General features: G+C 31.4%; 1 protein-coding gene across 1 annotated transcript; it reads left to right on the top strand.

The window, feature by feature from the left end:
* Positions 1-19,305: 19,305 nt before the first annotated feature.
* On the top strand, positions 19,306-20,148 carry LOC127082229 (uncharacterized). Its single transcript, XM_051022474.1, has one exon. It carries the CDS (start codon positions 19,306-19,308, stop codon positions 20,146-20,148), a length of 843 nt encoding a protein of 280 aa, XP_050878431.1.
* Positions 20,149-20,867: the final 719 nt, after the last annotated feature.

Raw genomic sequence — 20,867 nt, 5'->3', positions numbered from 1 at the left:
ACCTAGGGCATGTAACAAGAAGATCGACTCATACTTGGTCAAATTGGGATTCATCAAATGCAAATATGGTGTATATGTTCAAGTTGTGGCATAAGATATAATAATCATATGCTTATATGTCGATGACTTGTTAGTAACTAGAAATAGCTTGGAGAACTTGTCGAAGTTCAAAAAGCTGATGAAGAAGGAATTTGAAATGTAGGATCTGGGAAAGTTTGCGTACTTCCAAGGCATGGAATTTCAAATGTCGAAGCAAGGTATGGTGCTACATAAAATAAACTATGTCAAAGAGATACTCAAAGGATTCATGATGGAAGACTCGAATCCTGCATCCTCACCTGTATAACCAAATTTGAAACTGGAGAAACATGGAAAGGAAGACAAAGTCGATGTCACTTTGTTCAAACAAATTGTCGGATCTCTAAGATAAGTATGCAACATTCGACCTGATATAGGTTTCTCAGTCGAATATGTGAGCAAATACATGAGTGAACCAATGGTGTTGCACATGAAGGATGCAAGAAGAATCCTGAGATATTTAAAAGGATCCACAAACTATATAATTATAGTTCCAAAATATTATGAAAGCAAATAAGTTGTGTTTAATTTCTATCCAGATGTTGATTGGTGTGGAGACAAGGAAGATCGAAGAAGCGCAACTAGTTACTTCTTTCAATTATTTTGTGCCCCAGTCTCATGGTGCTCGAGAAAGCAACATGTGGAAGAATTATCATCACGTGAAGCTAAATATATAGTTGGATCTTATGTTTCTTGTCAAGAAATGTGGATCAGATCTATGTTGGAAGGGATGGATGTCAAAGTGAAGAAATCTTTGGTGCTGCAGATCGATAACAAGTTAGCCATTAATCTTGTAAAGAATCCAGTTCTGCATGGGAGAAGAAAGCACATTGAGGCTAGGTTTTATTTCCTAAGGGAGAAGGTAAATCAGGGTGAACTTAAAGTAAGACATTACTCGAGTGAAGCATAGTTGGCCGACATTTTCACCAAAGGATTGAAGATCGACAAATTCCTAAATTTGAGAAAGAAATTAGGAATAGTTCATATCGATTATGATTAGCTAGTACTTAGTAACTTGGATTATAAGGGGTATGTTTAGAGTATAATAAAAGTTGTGTAACCCAAGCCCAAGCCTAAGTTGATTAGGTTTGAGGTTTGTTATGTTAGTTACTTAGTATACAAGTAACATAGTTGTATATATATGCATACTGTAATTCAACTTTCATCACATTCAAAAATAACAATCATTATTCTTCATTCTCTCTCTCTCTCTCTCTCTCTCTCTCTCTCTCCATTAAAAGTGCCTCACGCACTAGCAAAATTCAATTGCAACTTAGCCACAACAATGTCTTCTTCATTAGATTTTCTATGCAAGGACAAAATAGAAACAATCAAATTATAAGAATAAACTTCATTTTAGCAATAAAAGATGAAATAAAATAGATCAAATTGTAGCATCACCAACAAAATCAAAATATAAAACATACATCAAGTTTATCTCTTATGTTTCCCAAGTGGCAACATAATATAAGTACATTAATCCAATTTCAACTATTTTAAAAAAACTTCTAGTTTATGTATTTGCATTATCGAGAAGGAAGAATGGATAATTATGAGTTTAACACAAAATATAATTTTAAGTTTTTCAAACAAAATTAAGTCGGAGTTAAAACAATTAAGGTAAAATCTAATTTACAATTAAATTCAACTAATAATCAAACAAGAACAATTTGATTTTGTACAAAGTACAATCATTCACTACTACGAAAAGTACTTTTACTTTGATTGAAAAATAAGTTTTACCTTGTTTTGGTGGGCGAGGTATATAAGGGTGTTATAAAAAAGTGTCCCAATTTTCCTCTCGATTGAACTGACAACTGAGGGAAAAAGTGAAATTGATTGAGTTTGATCCTACTACAACATTTTTAAAATTTTTAAAATTGCGCTACTTTTTACTTCGGCTAGAAATAATACTTGGATTGAAATACCTTGTTTACATAATTTTGTTTTAATATGTTTTTTTTGTTTCAATCTGCAAAATATTAAATTTGTTGAGAAAATTTGAATCTTCCTCCACCTCCTCCTCCTCTTTCTCCTTCTCCTCCTCCTCCTCGTCATCATCCTCATCCTCATACTCCTCCTCCTCCTCCTCCTCCTCATCATCATCATCATTATCAATAAGCACAAAACTAAATAAAAATTTTAAGCATTAAATATCAACAACAACAACAATAAAAAAAAGCAATAGAATCTCTAAGCATTAAATCTAAAAAACAACAACAACAACAACAACAACAACAACAACAAAAATAAATAAAATCAATATAATCATTAAACATTACATCTCCAAAATAACAACATTAAACATTTTTTGGGGTCAAGTAGCCTAGTGGCTGGAATTCACCCTTTAAAGGGGAACAAGTGAGATGTCGTGGATTCGAACCCTCGCCCCCGCATCTGATGTCTCTGCATAGCTACCAAATGAGTTGCCTTAACGGGACAACATTAAACATTTTACTTGACACAACAACAACTAACATTGTTAAGTTACACTCATATTTTCCTAATTAATATTAAACATTTTTAACAAGCAATTATAAGAGAAAATATTACATTAAGGAACTAATCTTGAAGCATTTTCCTGCACTTGAGATCCATATCACATAATGGTGTTGTACTTCATTCTGCTACTTTCATTATCACTGTTTTCAATATGTTAAGTTTTCTTTTTAGTACTTTGCATCCAAGATGGATCATTAAGGCATTCACATTTTGATTGGTTAGTGAGGGTTTCAAGCGGATCCCTGGTGTTTCATATGGATTGATGAGTTGACAATATCTTAACTGTTGTTACTTTATAAATGGATGACAAAGATTCGTTACTTAATTTTTTTATCAAATTGGATACAAGTTTTCCCCTCGGTTGTAACACCCTAACCCCGATACTTATATCAGAAAAATTATACGACAATAAAAGTGATACCTCAAAAAAACACTTAAATACTTATTCGAATAACTGCGAAAATAATCATGAAAATACACTTTAAAGCAACATAATTGTTTTCCAAATAAATACGAAAATCATCGACTTCTCAAAATCATAACAAAAGTCTTCATAATAATTAAAACAAGTGTTCCTAGACCCGATATTACATAATCAGAGCATAACCTACTAAGGTAAACAACGAAAAGCTAATTGAGATAAACTCCAACGAGCTAATCTTCCACTCACAGCAACAACGCCTACTCTTGGTTATCTGTAAGATGTCCATGGTAGACAATATCAAAACAAATGGAGTGAGAACTCACATTAATAAATTAACGGCATAAACTACAAGGTAAAATTCAAACATCTACATGTTCAATAACAATCACACGTAATCATTCTCACATTTAACCCAATCAACATGCACATAAAAAAAATCACATAATCTTCATGTAAAAAGTATGCAATGAGACTCACAACCTCAACTAGACTCGTATGCATGTGGTACCATATCATCATTCGTTGGTTCACTCAGGAACCGAGTCCACCATTCTTGACCCCTGGATCCACCTTTCTAAATCCACGAACCCATCCTTCTAGGTTCGAGACAAGTCACTAGTTCACTCTTCTAGACTTGCAACTTTCCTCTTTCATCAACAACAACGACATATGAGTGCATGTCACAACACGATAATTAAACAACAACATAATGTTTAAAGTCCCCTCCCGACAATAAACAAATATTCATTGATCCAACGATAATAGTTCCCCTCCTGAACTATCATCACACAATAACATACTCATCAATAAACAACATAAATCATGCTTATACAGCAGCATATCATCACCATAATTCATAACAAGTAATATATCATTGTCGCGGCTGGAAAAATGACAGAGTCACCACCATCTTTTATTCGTTCATAAGGAACATGAAAATAATGATAAAACCTATAAATTAAGGGTGAGATGCTAGCTTCGAGAGTCAGTTAAGTAAGGGGAAGGTATTAGGCACCCCTTACCTCCATTGTACTCAATGGGATTCTCCTTTAATTATAGAGTTAGTGTGTTTCTAAATAATGTTTGCTTTAATATTTATTAATTGTTTAATTATTTATTTATTTACAAAATGTTTTATTATTAATAAAAGAAATTTGATTAATTAGAAAAAGAGGGACCTAAAAAATGTTTTTGATTATTATACTCGCTAGAGTCTTACAACTCTATGCCTACATACCCCCCATATTGGATGAATGATCAGAGCACTGCAGTTCTTGTAAACAATGTTGGTTTTTTTGTTGTTTTTATCTCTTGAAAATTTCTCACGCATCGGGGACGGAGAAATAATTGATTTTGGAAAGATAACTCAGTGCACTAGGGCAAAGCACGTATGATTTAAGATGTGTTAGATTGATTTTATCCCATTTGATTGATTGCAAAACTATAATAATTTATTTTTTTAAGAAAATAAATTAGTAATGATATTATATCTTTATTTAATAAAAATGTTAAAAGGATAATTATATAAACCTAAGTATTATATCTCTTATCCCTAATTTTTTTAATCTCTGAAACCTTAAAATTTTCTTAGAGATTTATCTCATGATTATCCCCATTATTGATTACAAAAAATATAATACTTAATTTACTTATGAAAATAAATATTATATATTTATATGATATATCCGTTATCCCGATTTCTATCCCCGATTTCTATCCCTTGATTTATCCCTTATTTTTATCCCTTAATTATTTTGCAAAAATATAATATTTGATTTATTTAAAAAATGAATTATTGATTATACTAAAATATTAGACATAGCATTTATCCCTGATTTTATCCTCGATTTTATCCCTTGAACAACCCTTGATTATTATCCCAAAAATTATCCCATAGATCCAACTTAATTAACCCTAATTAATTAATATTCACTACTTAATTATATTTTTGTATTTTTATTTTAATTATAATAATCTAATTATTAATTATTAAATATTTATTTTTATTTTTTTGGTATGTGTTTGAATATTGTCTCAAATCGATTTTGATATTAGTTAAAAAATGAATTTGCGATATTAGTGAAAAAATATTTGTGATATTAGTTTTAAAAGAAATTCGTGATATTAGTCTTAAAAGAAGATTGGTGATATACGTTTTATAATATTAGTTAAAAAAAGTTAACTTAAAAAAATGATTTAAAATAAAAATTGATTTTTCAAAAGATTACTTCATAACGTTAGAAATGGCTAAAAAACAATAGGGTTGATATATAGTTTTAGTTTTAAATTGTTTAGAAGATGATTGTGTTTTTTTTGAACTAGATTATTACAAGGTACTGAAACATATTCGGCTTAAACATATTTGACTTAAATGCACTTTTGATTCCTTTAGTTTGGACGTTTTAAATAATTGATCCCCCTATTACTAGTTCCCCTTATTTAATGTTCCCCTTATTTAATATATTTTACATGATTAATTAATAGTATTAATAAAATCTTTTTAGAAATTAATTAATTAAAATTTTGAAAAGTACTTTGGGCCTTAAGCCCATCTCATTTCAGCAGTAACCAATACTCAAGTTTGTAAGTTGTAGTATTAATATATATAAACACTAACTACATTTATTAAACAATCAATGTGGGACTTTAATGAGAAACAAAACTCACACTACACCTGCAACCTTGTTTCTTTTCAGTCTAATTACAGTATCTCAAAAACAAATCATCTAACATTTGATTTCAGCTAAACACTTATCTAATTCACAAACTTAGCATCTCAGAGTGTCATTAGCTAAAGCCTTGCATGTGTAACAAAACTCCAAATTGATCATGACAATGAAGTTTAAACTTAAGAGGATTTTCACAAATTCAAATTGATCAAATTCAGTGACCTTACCTATGCCTCCAATTTGTCAACACTATCAATCATTTCTAATAAAAAAAACATCATTTTCAAAGACTAAAAAACATTACTAATGTGCAAGTGCAGTAGAACCGAATTCGTATTCCATAATTGAGCATTTTTATTTTTCCATTTTAAGTATTTCTATCTTACTCACATTTCATTGACTGTGTTCTTTCAAAACAAAATAATAATTCTTTAAGATATATTCAGAATTCTTACAATATACATACTCTTTATTTTACATGAGCCATAATAACATATCAAATCAAAAGTTAACAGTTCCTTACTTATACATATCAGTGGCAAAATATGATAAATTTATGTTAACTTTAATAATGTTTTATATTTTAACCATGTTTTATGAACATTCTTCTCTATTTTTTAAACACAGTTCCTTACTTTAAAACATGATAAATTTATGTTAACTTTAATAATATTTTATACTTTAATAATAGCTCCTTATTTATACATATCAGTGGCAAAACGATTTGAAGAATACATTTCATTTCTATCAACCAAAGAAAGAATATTGAATTTATGTCAACTTTAATAATGTTTTATACTTTAATAATAGTTCCTACTTATAATATCAATGGCAAAACGATTTGATGAATACATTTCATTTCTATCAACCAAAGAAAGAATATTGGATTTAGCTTCATACATTAACAAAGATACTCTGAAGTAATCGAAAATCAAATGTTAGATGATTTGGTTTGGAGATATTGCAATTAGACTGAAAAGAAATAAGGTTGTCGGTGTAGTGTGAGTTTTATTTCTGATTAAAGTTCCACATTGATTGTTTAATTAATGTAGTTAGTGTTTATATATCTCACTAATACTATTAATAAATCATACTTACTAAAGTATTAAAAAATAAATTATCCTAGTCAGTGATTTCACATAATTTAAAATAATTTTTAAATATTAGTCATCATTGCCACCTATGCAAAAGTGGAAGGAGACCACAAAAATCCAAAAGACCATCAAAATTAAGGGACCAAAATAACTGATTTTGTAATAGGGGGACCAATTGTTTAAAACGTTCAAACTAGAGGGATCAAAAGTGCATTTAAGCCAACATATTTAAAAGTATACAGATACCATATAAATAGACTTAAGATAATAAAACATAATAAAATCAAATTCTATGGAAAAGTGTAAATATGAATGGGAGACCGACCTGGATGGGGATTTTTCTAGTTTTGAGCAAATGTGTCGGCTCTTTTCTCTTTCTTTCTCCTTCATGCCTAGAACTCCTTATACCTCCTCGAACTCCTTATACCTCCTCTTCTTGTTCTCCTCTGGTGCGGGATTCTTTCTTCCATTTTTGCTTGGATGAATGTTAAATGTTTAGGGTTTAGTTGTTCTTCTTCAGTGTGAAGAACAATAACTTTAGGATATATAATTGGTAGATTGTGGATGAGAAAAAGTGTAGAACATATATACTATTTATAGATAAAATTAGGTTAAAAAATTTAAATAAAATTAAACTGTTTAGGAAAGATTTCATTTAACCTGATTCTACATATTTCTTAGAGTCCGAGCTAATAAATCTGGATGGATTCATGACTTTGTGAATTTAGATAAAAAATTATTTTAAATAAACAAAAACAATCTAATAATCTAATAATGATAACAAAATTGATTTTTTTATTTTAAAAAAATGTATTAATAACAAATACGAATATTAATAGTGAAATGATAAAAAATGCTATTTTTGTGATTTTGTATGATTTAAAAATAAATTAGAAAAGTTACAAGTAAAGAAAAATGAATAAAAGGAAAAAAACACTAAAAGTAAGAAATATTAGATTCAAACTCATGACATTTCCCTTTGTAACTCCTTATACTCATTTTAGAACCAACTAGGTCATTCCACTCATTTAAAATAAAATAGCATTAACGAGTATATAATAATAGTTTTAATAATAATTCCATGATAATATTAATATTAGTAATAATATTAATAGTAATATTATGCTCTAATAACCCCATTATGACCCTAATTAGATAATATATCAATTAATGATAATTTTATTAATAAAACAAATTAATTTAATTGAAATTAATCTCAATATTAATCTATTCCTAAATAACAATAATATAACTTCATATTAATTAAAAAGTACTAATATGAATCTATCCTTATTTAACTAATAACAACGTTATTATAATCTATTATATCCCTGCTATTAAAACAAATAATTCCCCTAATTATTATTTTTTACTAATTTGTTTTAATAAGACAAAATGTCCTAGTTATCAATGGTAATATCCCTCTAGCATAACTCCCCAAATTATTACGTTCCAAGCAACACCCCCGAATTAAAACAAATCCCTAAGAGGGACTAAAAAGTCAAAATGGTCCCCCTTTGACTTTTTAGGTCATTGGGGTTGACCAAATTCCTTATAAGGGGCCTTGAGCATGTCAATGACCTAAATTCTAAGTCAATAACAAGAAAGAAATAGTGGTCAAAATTTGGGGTACGACAATCATCATCATCGATTATGCACATATCCAACATTCATCATATACTGCAAAAATTAGATTAAAATCATGTTTAATCGTTTAATCATACTAACTTCGTTCAAACAATACTTAACAATATATTAACAGTACTCAAAACATCCACGAAACTCGAAAAATTGGAATCTGCCATTTATCATTATAAAACAAGTATTTATGCCTATTGAAGGTTCATGGAGGGTTACCCGCCACGGGCATGGCGCCCGCCATCAACATTTAAAAACCAAAATATCACACCCTTCATAATTGTAGCAACCAGCTCGATAAACAAGTTTGGACTTCATGACGGGTTATCCGTCATGGCCATGGCGCCCGCCATGGACCTATGGCACCCGCCATCAACTTGCGAATAGCAGAATTCGTTTTTTGCTATGGAGTTCACATCAGAACTCCGATTTTTCACTCTAGATACTCAAATTAATTAGGAAAACAATAGATAAAGAACATATAAACATCACATAACTTATATCCATCATTTAGCAAGCATAATCATCAACTATTCTCCACTTTTAACATGGTCCTAAAGACCTTCAAACCCAACAATGGTGAAAAACATATTAACACATAAAAATAGAAATTTCATACACATATATACACAAATTTCATCATGAAAAACAGACTACAACACCAATTGATTATCAAATTTCAGATTCACATACATACATAACCAAGCATGCATAGTTATACAAACCTAATGGAGGTTAAGGACTCCTCAACTCTATCCCTTAAGCATATACCCATTATTGAATTCATTCTTCCCCCTTACATGGTTTCCCTAGAAGCAATAGAATTATGGTTTTAGTTGTTCTTCCCTTCTCTCCAAAGCTCTAAACTTATATCTCCATTGTGCCTCTAATCTCCTTCTCATGTACTGATAAAAATTCTCTAAACTTAGGTTGTCTCTTAGTTTATATAATTAGGGTAATTTATTCATAATTAGAATTCCATCCCCTACTAACAACTACTCTTACTCCTTCTTCCCCTCTATTTCTCTTAATTTGTAATACAATCCCAAACTCTTTATTTCCTCAATTTTGTAAAATAAATTCAATAAAATTGTCTTATTTTAATCATTAAAATAAATTCTAATTATCATAAATAAACTTTACTAGCCTCTGCTTACTCTCTACACCTCCATCTCAAGGCCACACACCTTCATCCCCAAAACCAATTCAATTATTATGCATAATAATTAAATTAAAAGATAAACCACTTAATTAAAATAATAACTCAGAAACTAGGGTGTTACATCGGTTTCCAGCTCAACCGAGGTAATAGGTCATAAATAAATAAAAAATAAAAAATAAAAGGGGCTAAAATGCAATTGTTGTGATTCGAAGGCGTGTCCCCTGAATACTTCTCGCCTCAGTTGTCTGCTCAATCGAGGTAATAAATCATAAACAAAAATATAAAAAAAATTAAAAGTTGCTAAAATGCAGTTGATGGGATTCAAAGGTGTATCCCCTGCATACTTTTTCCCTCGGTTGTCAGCTCAACTGAGGGAATAGGTAGTATTTTTTTTTAAAATTACAAATAAAATGTTGCACGCCTTTAGTTTACACCACATTTATTCGATGGTTGAGGTGAAATATTTTTCATAAAATATAATATTTATAGTAGCGTGTGAATTGAAACTCATTGTTGTTATTGTTAGTGCGTGAGACACTTTTAGTGAGGAGAGAAAGAATGAGAGATAATGAAAATAAGGATTGATATTATTGAATTATTATTGTACAAATTGAATTATAAAATATGTCTATTTATATACAACTAACTTGTCTACTAAGTAACAAATCCTGAACCCTAACTAACTTTGGGCTTGGGCTACACAACTTGGATTATATCACAACATACACCCCTATAATCCAAATTGTCGAACATACACTAATCATAGTTGATCTGAACTATTCCTAATTTCTTTCTCAAATTCACGAATCTGTCGATCTTCAATCATTTTGTGAAAATGTTGGCTAACTGTGCTTCACTTGAGCAATGCCTTACTTCAAGTTCACCTCAATTTACCTTCAACTTTAAGAAGTGAAATCTAGCTTCAATGTGCTTACTCCTTACATGCAAAACTGTATTCTTTGCAAGATTTATGGTTGACTTGTTGTTGATCTGCAACACCAGGGGTTTCTTCACATTGACCTCAATATCTTCCAGCACAAATCTTCCTTATCTCCACACCTATCAACATCTGAATAACAAGTAACCATATCATCTTTGCTTTCAGGGTCTCGTCGAAATAGAATTCCATAGTTTATCGATCCTTTTAAGTATCTCAAGATTCTTCTTGTAGCCTTCATGTGTGACACATTTGGTTCACTCATACATCTTCTCACTAATTCGACTGAGAAACCTATATCAGGTCGACTGTTGCACACATATCTTAGAGATCCGACATTTTTTTGAACAAAGTTGCATCGACTTTGTCTTCCTCTTCATTCTTATCCAACTTAAAATTTGGTTCGACAAGCAAGGATGCAGGAGTCAAATCATCCATCCTGAATCTGTTGAGTATCTCTTTCACATACTTTCTTTGATGTAGCATCATACATTGCTTCGACATTGTAAATTCCATGCCTAGGAAATAAGACAAGTTTCCCATATCCGACATTTCAAATTCCTTTATCATTAGTGCTTTGAACTTTGACAAGTTCTCTAAGCTGTTTCCAGTTACTAACAAGTCATCGACATATAAGTAGATGATTGTTATATCTTATTCCACAACTTGAACATAAACACCATACTCAGACCTACATTTGACGAATCCCAGTTCGACTAAGTATGAGTTGTTCTTCTTGCTCCATGCCCTAGACGCCTTCTTGAGCCTATAAAATGCTTTGTGCAACTTATACACTTTCCTTGCTTCCTCCTGTATCATAAACCCAAGAGGTTGTGTGACATAGACTTCTTCGTCTAAGGGACCATTAAAAAATATTGATTTCACATCTAAGTGAAATGTATACCATCCTTGCTTGCATGTCAAGGCTACAACCAATTTGACAGTCTCCAATCTTGCGACAGGTACATATACATCAGAGTAATCAAGTCCTGCTATCTGAAGAAATCCTCGAGCTACCAATCTCATCTTATGTCTTGCTATCGACCCATCAGCATTATGCTTCAGCTTGAACACTCACTTCACTTTGATAACTTTTGTATGTGCCAATAATTTAACTAACTCCCATGTGTTGTTTCTTTTGATTGCTTACAACTCTTCGACCATAGTAGACTTCCACTTCAAATTATTTAAACCTTCTCTATAGTTTATTGGTTCAACACCTACAAGTAAAGTAAAATGAACTAATTCTCCATCTGGTGTGAATTCATCATCACTAGTCACTTCATAGTCTTGACGTCTTGATGGAAAAACTCGAGTTCTTTGAGGTCTCTGGCATGTGCTATCCATACCCTCTTCGACTTTTATTGTGTTGGGAATGTTGGAAACTGCTTCTACTAGAATATCGATAATTACTTCGACTTCGACTTCATTAGTTTATTCGTCGATGCCATAGCTCATCAAAGGTTTGTTAGTTGGATAACCAGAATTCCAATCCCAGACGTAGTTTTCATCAATAACAATATCTAGGCTCGTCATGATCTTCCATTGATTGGATTGAATCACCTGTATGCTCCAGTTTTATGATATCCTACCAAAATCATAGGTTCACTCTTGCCATCAAGCTTCCTTCTACTCGCATCAGGAACATGCTTGTAACAAATAGAGCCAAACACCTTCATATGACTCACATATGGTCATTTGTCACTCCACACTTCTTCAAGAACCTTGTTCTTCAGCTTCTTGGTAGGGCACATATTCAAAATATAAACAGCAGTGGAAACAACTTCACCCTATAAGGATTTTGGAAAATTCTTTTGCCTCAACATGCATCTCTCCATGTCCTATATGGCCCCGTTTCTTCTTCCTTCTATCCATTATGTTGAGGCGTGTAAAGAGTAGTTACCTCATGATCAATACCATGTTCTGTACATAATTATTCAAACATCTTTGATGTATATTTGTCACCTCCATCTATTCACTGAACCTTGATCTTCTTTTCAATCTGGTTTTCGACAAGTATTTTGAATCTCTTAAAGATTGCAAATACTTTGTCCTTTCGCTTGATCACATAGATCCAAAGCTTTCAAATATACTCATAGACAAATGAGACAAAATACCTGTTTCCACCAATGGTATATCCTCAAACAGGCCACATACATATGAATGTATTACTTCTAGTATGCAAGAGGATCTCATTGGCATAGTCGAAAAGAAATACTTTATGGATTGCTTTCTAACTAAGCAACCTTCATAGAGTTTGTCGAGCATATCAAAACTTGTTATACCAATTACCATATCTTGAGTACTCTGTTGATTGAGTGATTGAAAGTTCAAATGTCCAAACCTTAAATGACACGGCCAACTATGCTTGTGATCAACAATAATTTTTAGACATTGTACTTCAATCGAACTAATCATTGTCTTGACTATCCTATTCTTCGACAAAGGAGATTTCAAGACCAAATTATTCTGAGTGTCAACAGTTCCAAGGCTCCATCTTTCATTATCACTGAGAAACCTTTTTAACCAATTGTCCAACACTTAGCAGATTGAATTTCATTCGAGGTGCATAAAGTACATCTTTGAATAACTATGTCGCCAATACCTTATGCTTGCAATGAGCTACTATCAGCAAGTTTGACCTTTCTTTTCTTTGACGATTCGAAATTTGCTAACAACACTTTTTAACCAGTCATGTGATTCGAGCAAACCTAGTCAAGGAACCATATCTTGGAGTCGACATGGTCATCTGCAACTACATCCATAACCACCATATCTTCAGAATTATCTGAGTCTTGGCGTGCAAGGTTCGCTCATTCCTCCTTACCTTTTGTCGCTCCCTTGTATTTATTGTACCAATAATTCTTGGCCAAGTGACCCCCATTTTTCACAGTTATAGCACTGCACACCTTTTTTGTCTTTGTCTTTCTGATAGGAGTTTCCTTATCCTCTTTTCGAGGATTTAAAAGCCATATCATCGACATTATGCTTTTGAGGGTTCGACCAAGACTTTTGGCTCTGAGTCTTGTCTCATTTTCCTTTGAACTTGTCGGAACCACCATGCTTCTTCCAAGCCTGAGCCTGCAATGCTTGTATTGGATCTTGAACCCCTTTCCTTTCGGCAATCCTAATCTCATGTGCCTCCAATGAACCTATCAAATCATCCAGTTTCAGGGTTTCAAGATTGTTGAATTCTTGGATAGTTACAATAACGTGATCAAACTGAGAGATCAACGTATGCATTACCTTCTTAATTATCATCTTATCAGTTAGGGTTTCACCATAACCCTTCATGAGATGGACGAGATTCTCCATCTTCGACACATAACCTACAATATTTTCATCTTTTCCCATCTGCAGCAATTCATACTACTGTCGCAAATTCTGCAATTTGACGACTTTAACTTTCTCACCTCCTCCATAGTACTTGAAAAGAATATCCCATTCCTCCTTCGTCGATGCAACATGAGAGATCTTGTCAAAATTCATTGCCTCTTTGTTCGCGACTCTCTGAGCATCAGTTTCATTCTCAACAAGCTTAGGGATGCCATTAGTAACCACTTCTAAGGTTTCATGAAATCCGAACAAGGACTTCATTTGCTTGCTCTATCAGTTCCAATTTTTCCGTTAAGAATTGGAAGAGAATTCGAAATGCCATAGTACCATTCATCTTTGCAGCAATTGATTAACAACCCATGATCCCGGAAACACAACCACTGACATGTGATTCTTGAAAACACGATCAAGAATCTAACCAGAGCTCTAGATACCAATTTGTTAGTTCATGAGGCACTTTTAGTGATGAGAGAAAGAATGAGAGAGAGTGAAAGTAATGATTGATATTATTGAATTATGATTGTACAAACGGAGTTACAGAAAATGTTAATTTATATACAATTAACTGGTATACTAAGTAACAAACCTTAAACCTCAATTAATCTTGGGCTTAGGCTACCCAACTTGGATTATATAACAACAATTATGCAACTGTGAATTGAAGTCCCACATTGATCTTGATCCAATTTGTATTCTCCTTCTCATGAACCATCGGGGTTTCAGAGTCGGTGATTCGAGTAAGGGAACGACTCCCGTTGAAATGCATGTGACATGGTGTGAGTGTCAAAAGAGATACAAGTGTACGTGGATGAAAGAGCTTCCACTTGATAGAGGGTATAATGAATGGACTCATACTTAAGGGAATTATTATTGTGATACAAATGTGAGTTGAAAGTCCCACCCACATTGTTTAGAAAAATAGAGGTTAATCCCTTTATATATAAATGAGATGTCTCATACTTATAAGTCTTATGATTTTTAATTAATATATGATGTCATTTTCTTGATCCGATATAATTGTTCTTTTGTTGATCATCCGGTCTCAGAGTCCGGTCTCACTCCGAGATCATTTTTTAAAATGAGGAATGAACATGAGTTTTCCTAAACAAAAGAGTGAGTCCTAAAAAAGGATATAAAAGAGTGTTTATAGCCCACATCATTTCTTATAATAAACACCATTGGACCAAATCACTTTTTGGAATTACATAAGCATATGCCTCTAAAACCTCATAGTTATTGTACTACCTTGCATCAACTATGAACCTAAGTAGGCCGGAGATAAGTTAAAAGCTTAATTGACCTCTGAAAACTTTTCACCATTTTCTCTCTATTTTTTTAGAAAAATACCTTTCATCAATTATTTAGTATACCCTATAAAGCTTGAAAATAAAGCGTTTAGTGTTGTTTGACCTATATATATACTTCAATTGAGTACAGCTATATATTACTTCATTCGTGAAAGTGTGACATCCATAGTTGATCATTAGTATTTAACAATTAATAGATGTTGTACTAATTGTTTATACTTAACTTCATAGTTGCTTTCGTACGTGTAATTAAACAAGTGAAGAATCACCTAAATACTATTTTTCACCGTCCAAAACGACAATATATAGTGGAAGATTACATGAGAGGGCACATTGTTTGAGTTAAATTATGTGTAGGAATGGGAATAGTTTGACAATGTTTGAATTCTTATTCTAAGAATAACCTAAAAATGTTTAAAAGAAGAAACATGAGAATTTTTTTCCATGGAATTTCTCATTTCTAGTGGTTTAGAATTTAGATGTTGTAAAAGAACTTTTTTAGCATGAGCTCAACCATGTATTTAATAATTCATTTATCCTATGCACATTCCCTTCTGTTTATTATACATAATTGGACCCCCAAAAGACACCAATTCATTTGGTTTGAGGGAAAGTCAAAATCAGGAATCATTCTTGGCCTAAAATAAACAGGTTATATATTTCTCTCTACAGGGTATGTCATTAGAAAAATATTTTGAAAAATTCGTTTTTAATAGAATTTAAAACATATATGGGACCCAATGTCTTTTTGAAAAATTCGTTTTTAATAGAATTTAAAACAAGAATATTTAATCTATGTTTCAAGATAGTTGTAAATCACACATAAGTTTTGAATAACTTCAATTTTAAAAAATATATTGATCAGGGCAATAATGATATAAATTGTTAATATTATTATGAAAGTCACACATGCATTGGAAAAACAATAATTCATTTAAAAGGACTCAATATCAATGTCAAATATAACTTTACTACCTAAATCAAAATAATTTTCACCGCTACAACATGTTTTTAAGTACTTAGGAGAGATTTTTCTTATTTTTGTACACTATAGTATAAAAATGAATTCGGACTATTGGATATGTCAATTTTGAAGGTATTTTTTTTTGAAATAGACTAAAATTTTAGATATACATCCTCTAATATTTATTTTCCGTTCCATTCCGTTTTCTATTTTTAAGAGTGCAAAAATTAACCTAAATTTTTGTAATTTTTATATTAAGGGTGTGCACGGGTCCACTCACCCCACTGTCATTTTTGTGCGCGGATCAAAATTTTAAATCCGCACACTACAAAGTGTCCGTCCATTCTATTTTTTACAACTCTTATAGTGAGCCTAAATGGGGCGACCATTGCATATTTGTTACCCCACAAGTTGTATTTGGCGCCCCACAAAAGGGTTGTGATTATGCTTTTGTTCTTGCTATAAATTATCGAATTTTAAAAACTTCATATTTTAAAACATCATATTAAATTTTTAAATGTTCGATAAAAATGCATAAAAATCCAACCTCGAACTTTTTGTATCAGATATTTTAAAACAATTATTTGATATTTTATTTCTATCAGATTTGTATAGAAATTTTCACGTAAAATTATTTAATAAATTCTTTTATCAGAATTTTATGAATGTGTCACATAGTACAATAAAATTGATTTCACAAGGTTTGTGTAAAGTACTAATTTAATAATTACTGTAATTAGTTGAACAATTAGAAAAATATATAATTTAGTTTATTAATAAAAATAATAATTAATATTAAAATATGAGATTAATTGTTATGCATTCTCAGTGTAAAAAAATTTACATTGTCAATATATCAGAATCATCCGTTTGTGTTACTTCACATGTGATTATAGAAAAAGTCAAACTTCTCTAAAAAATCAATGGTTGTGATTAACTGACAGTGCAAAATATTTTTACACTGTGAGTGCATTTCAATTAAACTCTTAAAGAAAATATTGGATGATGATTCTCTAATGACAATCTTATATTTCTTTTTTTACTTAGGGATATTTATTATATAAGAAAACAATATGTTATGGAAAAGATCAAATATCATGCTTGATGCTTAGGTCTTCACGTCATTTGTTTTCTCAGCCTTTCAATTGAACCTTTTCATTTTGGTAAATTTTCCAATAGACATTATTTTCTTCCTCTTCTTCAAACTTCTCTCTTCTTATTTTTTATTCATGTTTTTCTTATGCTTTTTTAATTCTTTCTTTTAATTTGATTTATGAAAATGATTTAAGCGGCTTACTGTTATTATGGTGTTAGATCTATGGCGACGACATCGTGTTTTTGGTTGTGAATGTGGTGGTGGTCGGAATCAAAATAATTGATGTGTTTTACCAATGAGCAAGTGACGACCGTGCTTTGACTGAAATTTTTACTGTTTCAAGATTAATAGTTTGGTTGATTCAATATTTTCTTGATTGATTTTTGGACATGTTTCTTGAAGGTGACTGTTTATCATCAACTTGTAGTCGATCTCAGTCTACATTAATTATGTGGTTATTATACTGCTTTATTTTAAATTTTTTTATATTGTCATATTACATGTCCATTATACTGTTTAAATGGTTTTGTTTTATTTGATAGATGCATGTGATTCAGGACACAAGTGGTAGATTCGGAGGCACAAGTGTATGGAAGATTCTTATAGGAGCTGTTAATGAAGTATAGATTAAAATGATTATTCATCAAGTTATAAAAATGATAATTCAATATTTTGACATGGAATAGAATTGTAACTCTTGGGTGAAAATTTTATATCTTAATAACCATATTATTGTTTATTTTGCAATTAGAATTTTAATAGTATTAATTCTTGCTTCTAACTGATAATTGATTACATGTCTTACATTAATCCTTCACTTGGTCTCACATTTTCCTCTGCACCAGAGAACTTCTTAGAGAACCAATGTATTATGGTGCAGCTATTACTTTCGCATGCATGATGTATTGGAGAATTTCGTCAGTTTCGATTGCTGTAATATGTAATCTCTGTGCAGGAGATCGTAATAATGGTTAGACAATGTTTGACAAAGAAATTCAATTATATTTAATAAATAATTTTCAAATCTTGTTTTTATAATTAGAATAATATATTAGAAAATTCTTGCTTTTTAAATAAATTTAATGCTTTTTTAGAGTTAGTTTTAGTATATAAAAGGTCATGAAAAAAAAGTTTTAGTTTTTCAAACGTAATGATAATTTATAATTTAATTTATTATGGTTTATACATACATAAGAAAAATATACTAATAAATTTTATCATATTTTTTTGGTATAAGTGTAAATAAAAGGTCATGGGGTAAGTAAGTATTTTTTATATCATTTTATAGAATTTATCAATTATATTAAATAATTTATTTAAATTTAATTTTATGGTTTAATAATATTATATGATAGAATTAAAATATATGTTTAATCTTCTGAATATAACAATATTCGTGCAAATAATCAAACATGTAAAAGAGGTTAATAATATTATGATGTGGAGGATGAAAAAGAGGTTAATAAACATGTTGTATAATCAATTTTGTTTGTTTTTCTTTTGATTTTTATTATTTTAGAAATAAATACATGTAACATATTAGTATTCATAGGAATGCACGGATCCAGGTCAGTGAGGACACAAGTTATTATAATTTTTGTATAATTAAAAAAAGTAAAAATAAATATATTTAAATAATGTATGAATCCAAACACGGATAAATATATTTATTTATGTTATTCATAATTATTTTACAATTAAATAATATTTATAAATACTATGTTATTAGTCGGTATTTATAAAACTAAATAATTGTATAAATATTTTTATAAATAATGTCAAAATAAAATTAATATTTACATACGAAAAAATATACATTTGATCCAAATATTTGTATATATGGAAAAACTATATTTATCTTCCAAATATAAATAAATAATATTTTTATTTTAAAAATAATAAACCTTCTTGATTAAATAATTTTATTTTTCTATTTTTTACATTCTTATTATATTTTAAAAATAAATACGCGAACACATCAGTATCCGTGCGAACATACGGGTATCCATACCAATATCCATGCGAATGCATGAGTAACATTCATACTATTTTATTTCCAAGGAATCTGAGTATCATGAGTTGCAGGAATTCAAGAAACATGGAATCAAGCAAAAGAAACATTTACTCCTTCAAGATCAAAGATCCCGATCTAAGGAGCTTATGTGACTTGGTCTCTCAGATGCACCCAGTATACAGAATCAACTTTGGAAAGAATTATGGCAACCTGCTCAGCATCCTCAATCAACAAGTGAACCATACAACCTTAATCACTTTAGCCCAATTCTATGACCTACCTTTAAGATGCTTCACATTCCAAGACTTCCAGCTAGCACCAACGTTGGAAGAATTCGAGCGTCTTGTTAGGATTCCTATGAAGAACAAGCCACTATTTGAAGGGATATATGAACCTTTGCCCCTTGAGGTCATTGCTAGTGCGCTTCACATGGATGAAAAGGAAGCAGAGGCTAACTTAGAGACCAAAGGGAATACCAAAGGATTTTCACTAAGTTTTCTTTTGGAAAAAGCTCATACCCTATTGAAGGCAGAAAGTTGGGATGCTTGTTACTCTGCTATTGCATTGGCCATCTATGGCGTCGTCCTGTTCCCGAATATGGATGGTTTCGTAGACATGACTGCCATTTGTGTTTTCTTTACTGGGAACCTAGTACCCACTTTGTTAGCCGATGTCTACTATTACATAAGTCATAGGTATACTAAGAAGAAGGGATTGATTGTTTGTTGTGCTCCTTTATTATATCAGTGGTTTCTAGAACATATTCCGAAGACAGGTGCTTGGGTTGAACAGACAGATGTTAGTTGGCCTCAGAGATTGGGATCACTCCGATCTGAAGATCTCTCTTGGTACTCCAAAGAATACATCAACATGGATATTATATTCAGTTGTGGAGATTTCCCAAATCTACCGCTTATTGGAACTTAAGGATGTGTGAATGCTAATCCAGTCCTATCACTCAGACAACTTGGCTACCCGATGGAAGGCCCTCCAGAGGAAAATTCTTTGGAAGCTTTCTTGTTACCTGGCTTTGGGGTTGAGAATCCTAGCTTATTCCAGCGAATCAAGGAGGCTTAGAAGAATGTCAATAAAAAAGGGAAAGTCGATTTAGGGAGAGAAAATGGGATTACAAAAGAACCATATTTTCAGTGGGTAAAGGAAAGGGTGCAAATGATTAAAATGTCATTTGTCATTCGGACGCCTATACCTCTTCCTGAACCTAAGCTCACCCATGTCCCTATTGAAGAAATAGAGGAACTCAATGCTGCCATGACAAAGCTAGGAAAAGAGAATGAAGATTTGCAGAAAAAACTCCAACAAACCATCAATGAGAAAAACAATATAAAGTGGGAGCTTGAGAGAAAAGAGGAACAACTTCAAGCCCATGTGAAAAAGTTCAACAAGGAGGAGCATAAGAGGAAAAAGATCAAGGTAGGATTAGAACAAGCTGACCATTGTTTAGATACTCTTAAGGGTCAACTACGACAAGCTCAAAAAGAATGTCAAGACAATGAGCGTTGGTGGCATCTATCCACAAAGGAAAACAAGACGATAAGGGATACACTTGGGGCTCAGATAAAAGAGCTCACCAATTCTGTTCGTCATGCAAAGGCTGAAGTAGATCAGGAGCGCCGACTCAAGAATAT

Source organism: Lathyrus oleraceus, chromosome 5 (assembly GCF_024323335.1).
Source record: "Lathyrus oleraceus cultivar Zhongwan6 chromosome 5, CAAS_Psat_ZW6_1.0, whole genome shotgun sequence".
Taxonomy (NCBI): Eukaryota; Viridiplantae; Streptophyta; class Magnoliopsida; order Fabales; family Fabaceae; genus Lathyrus; species Lathyrus oleraceus.
This window is presented reverse-complemented; position numbering and strand designations above follow the sequence as displayed.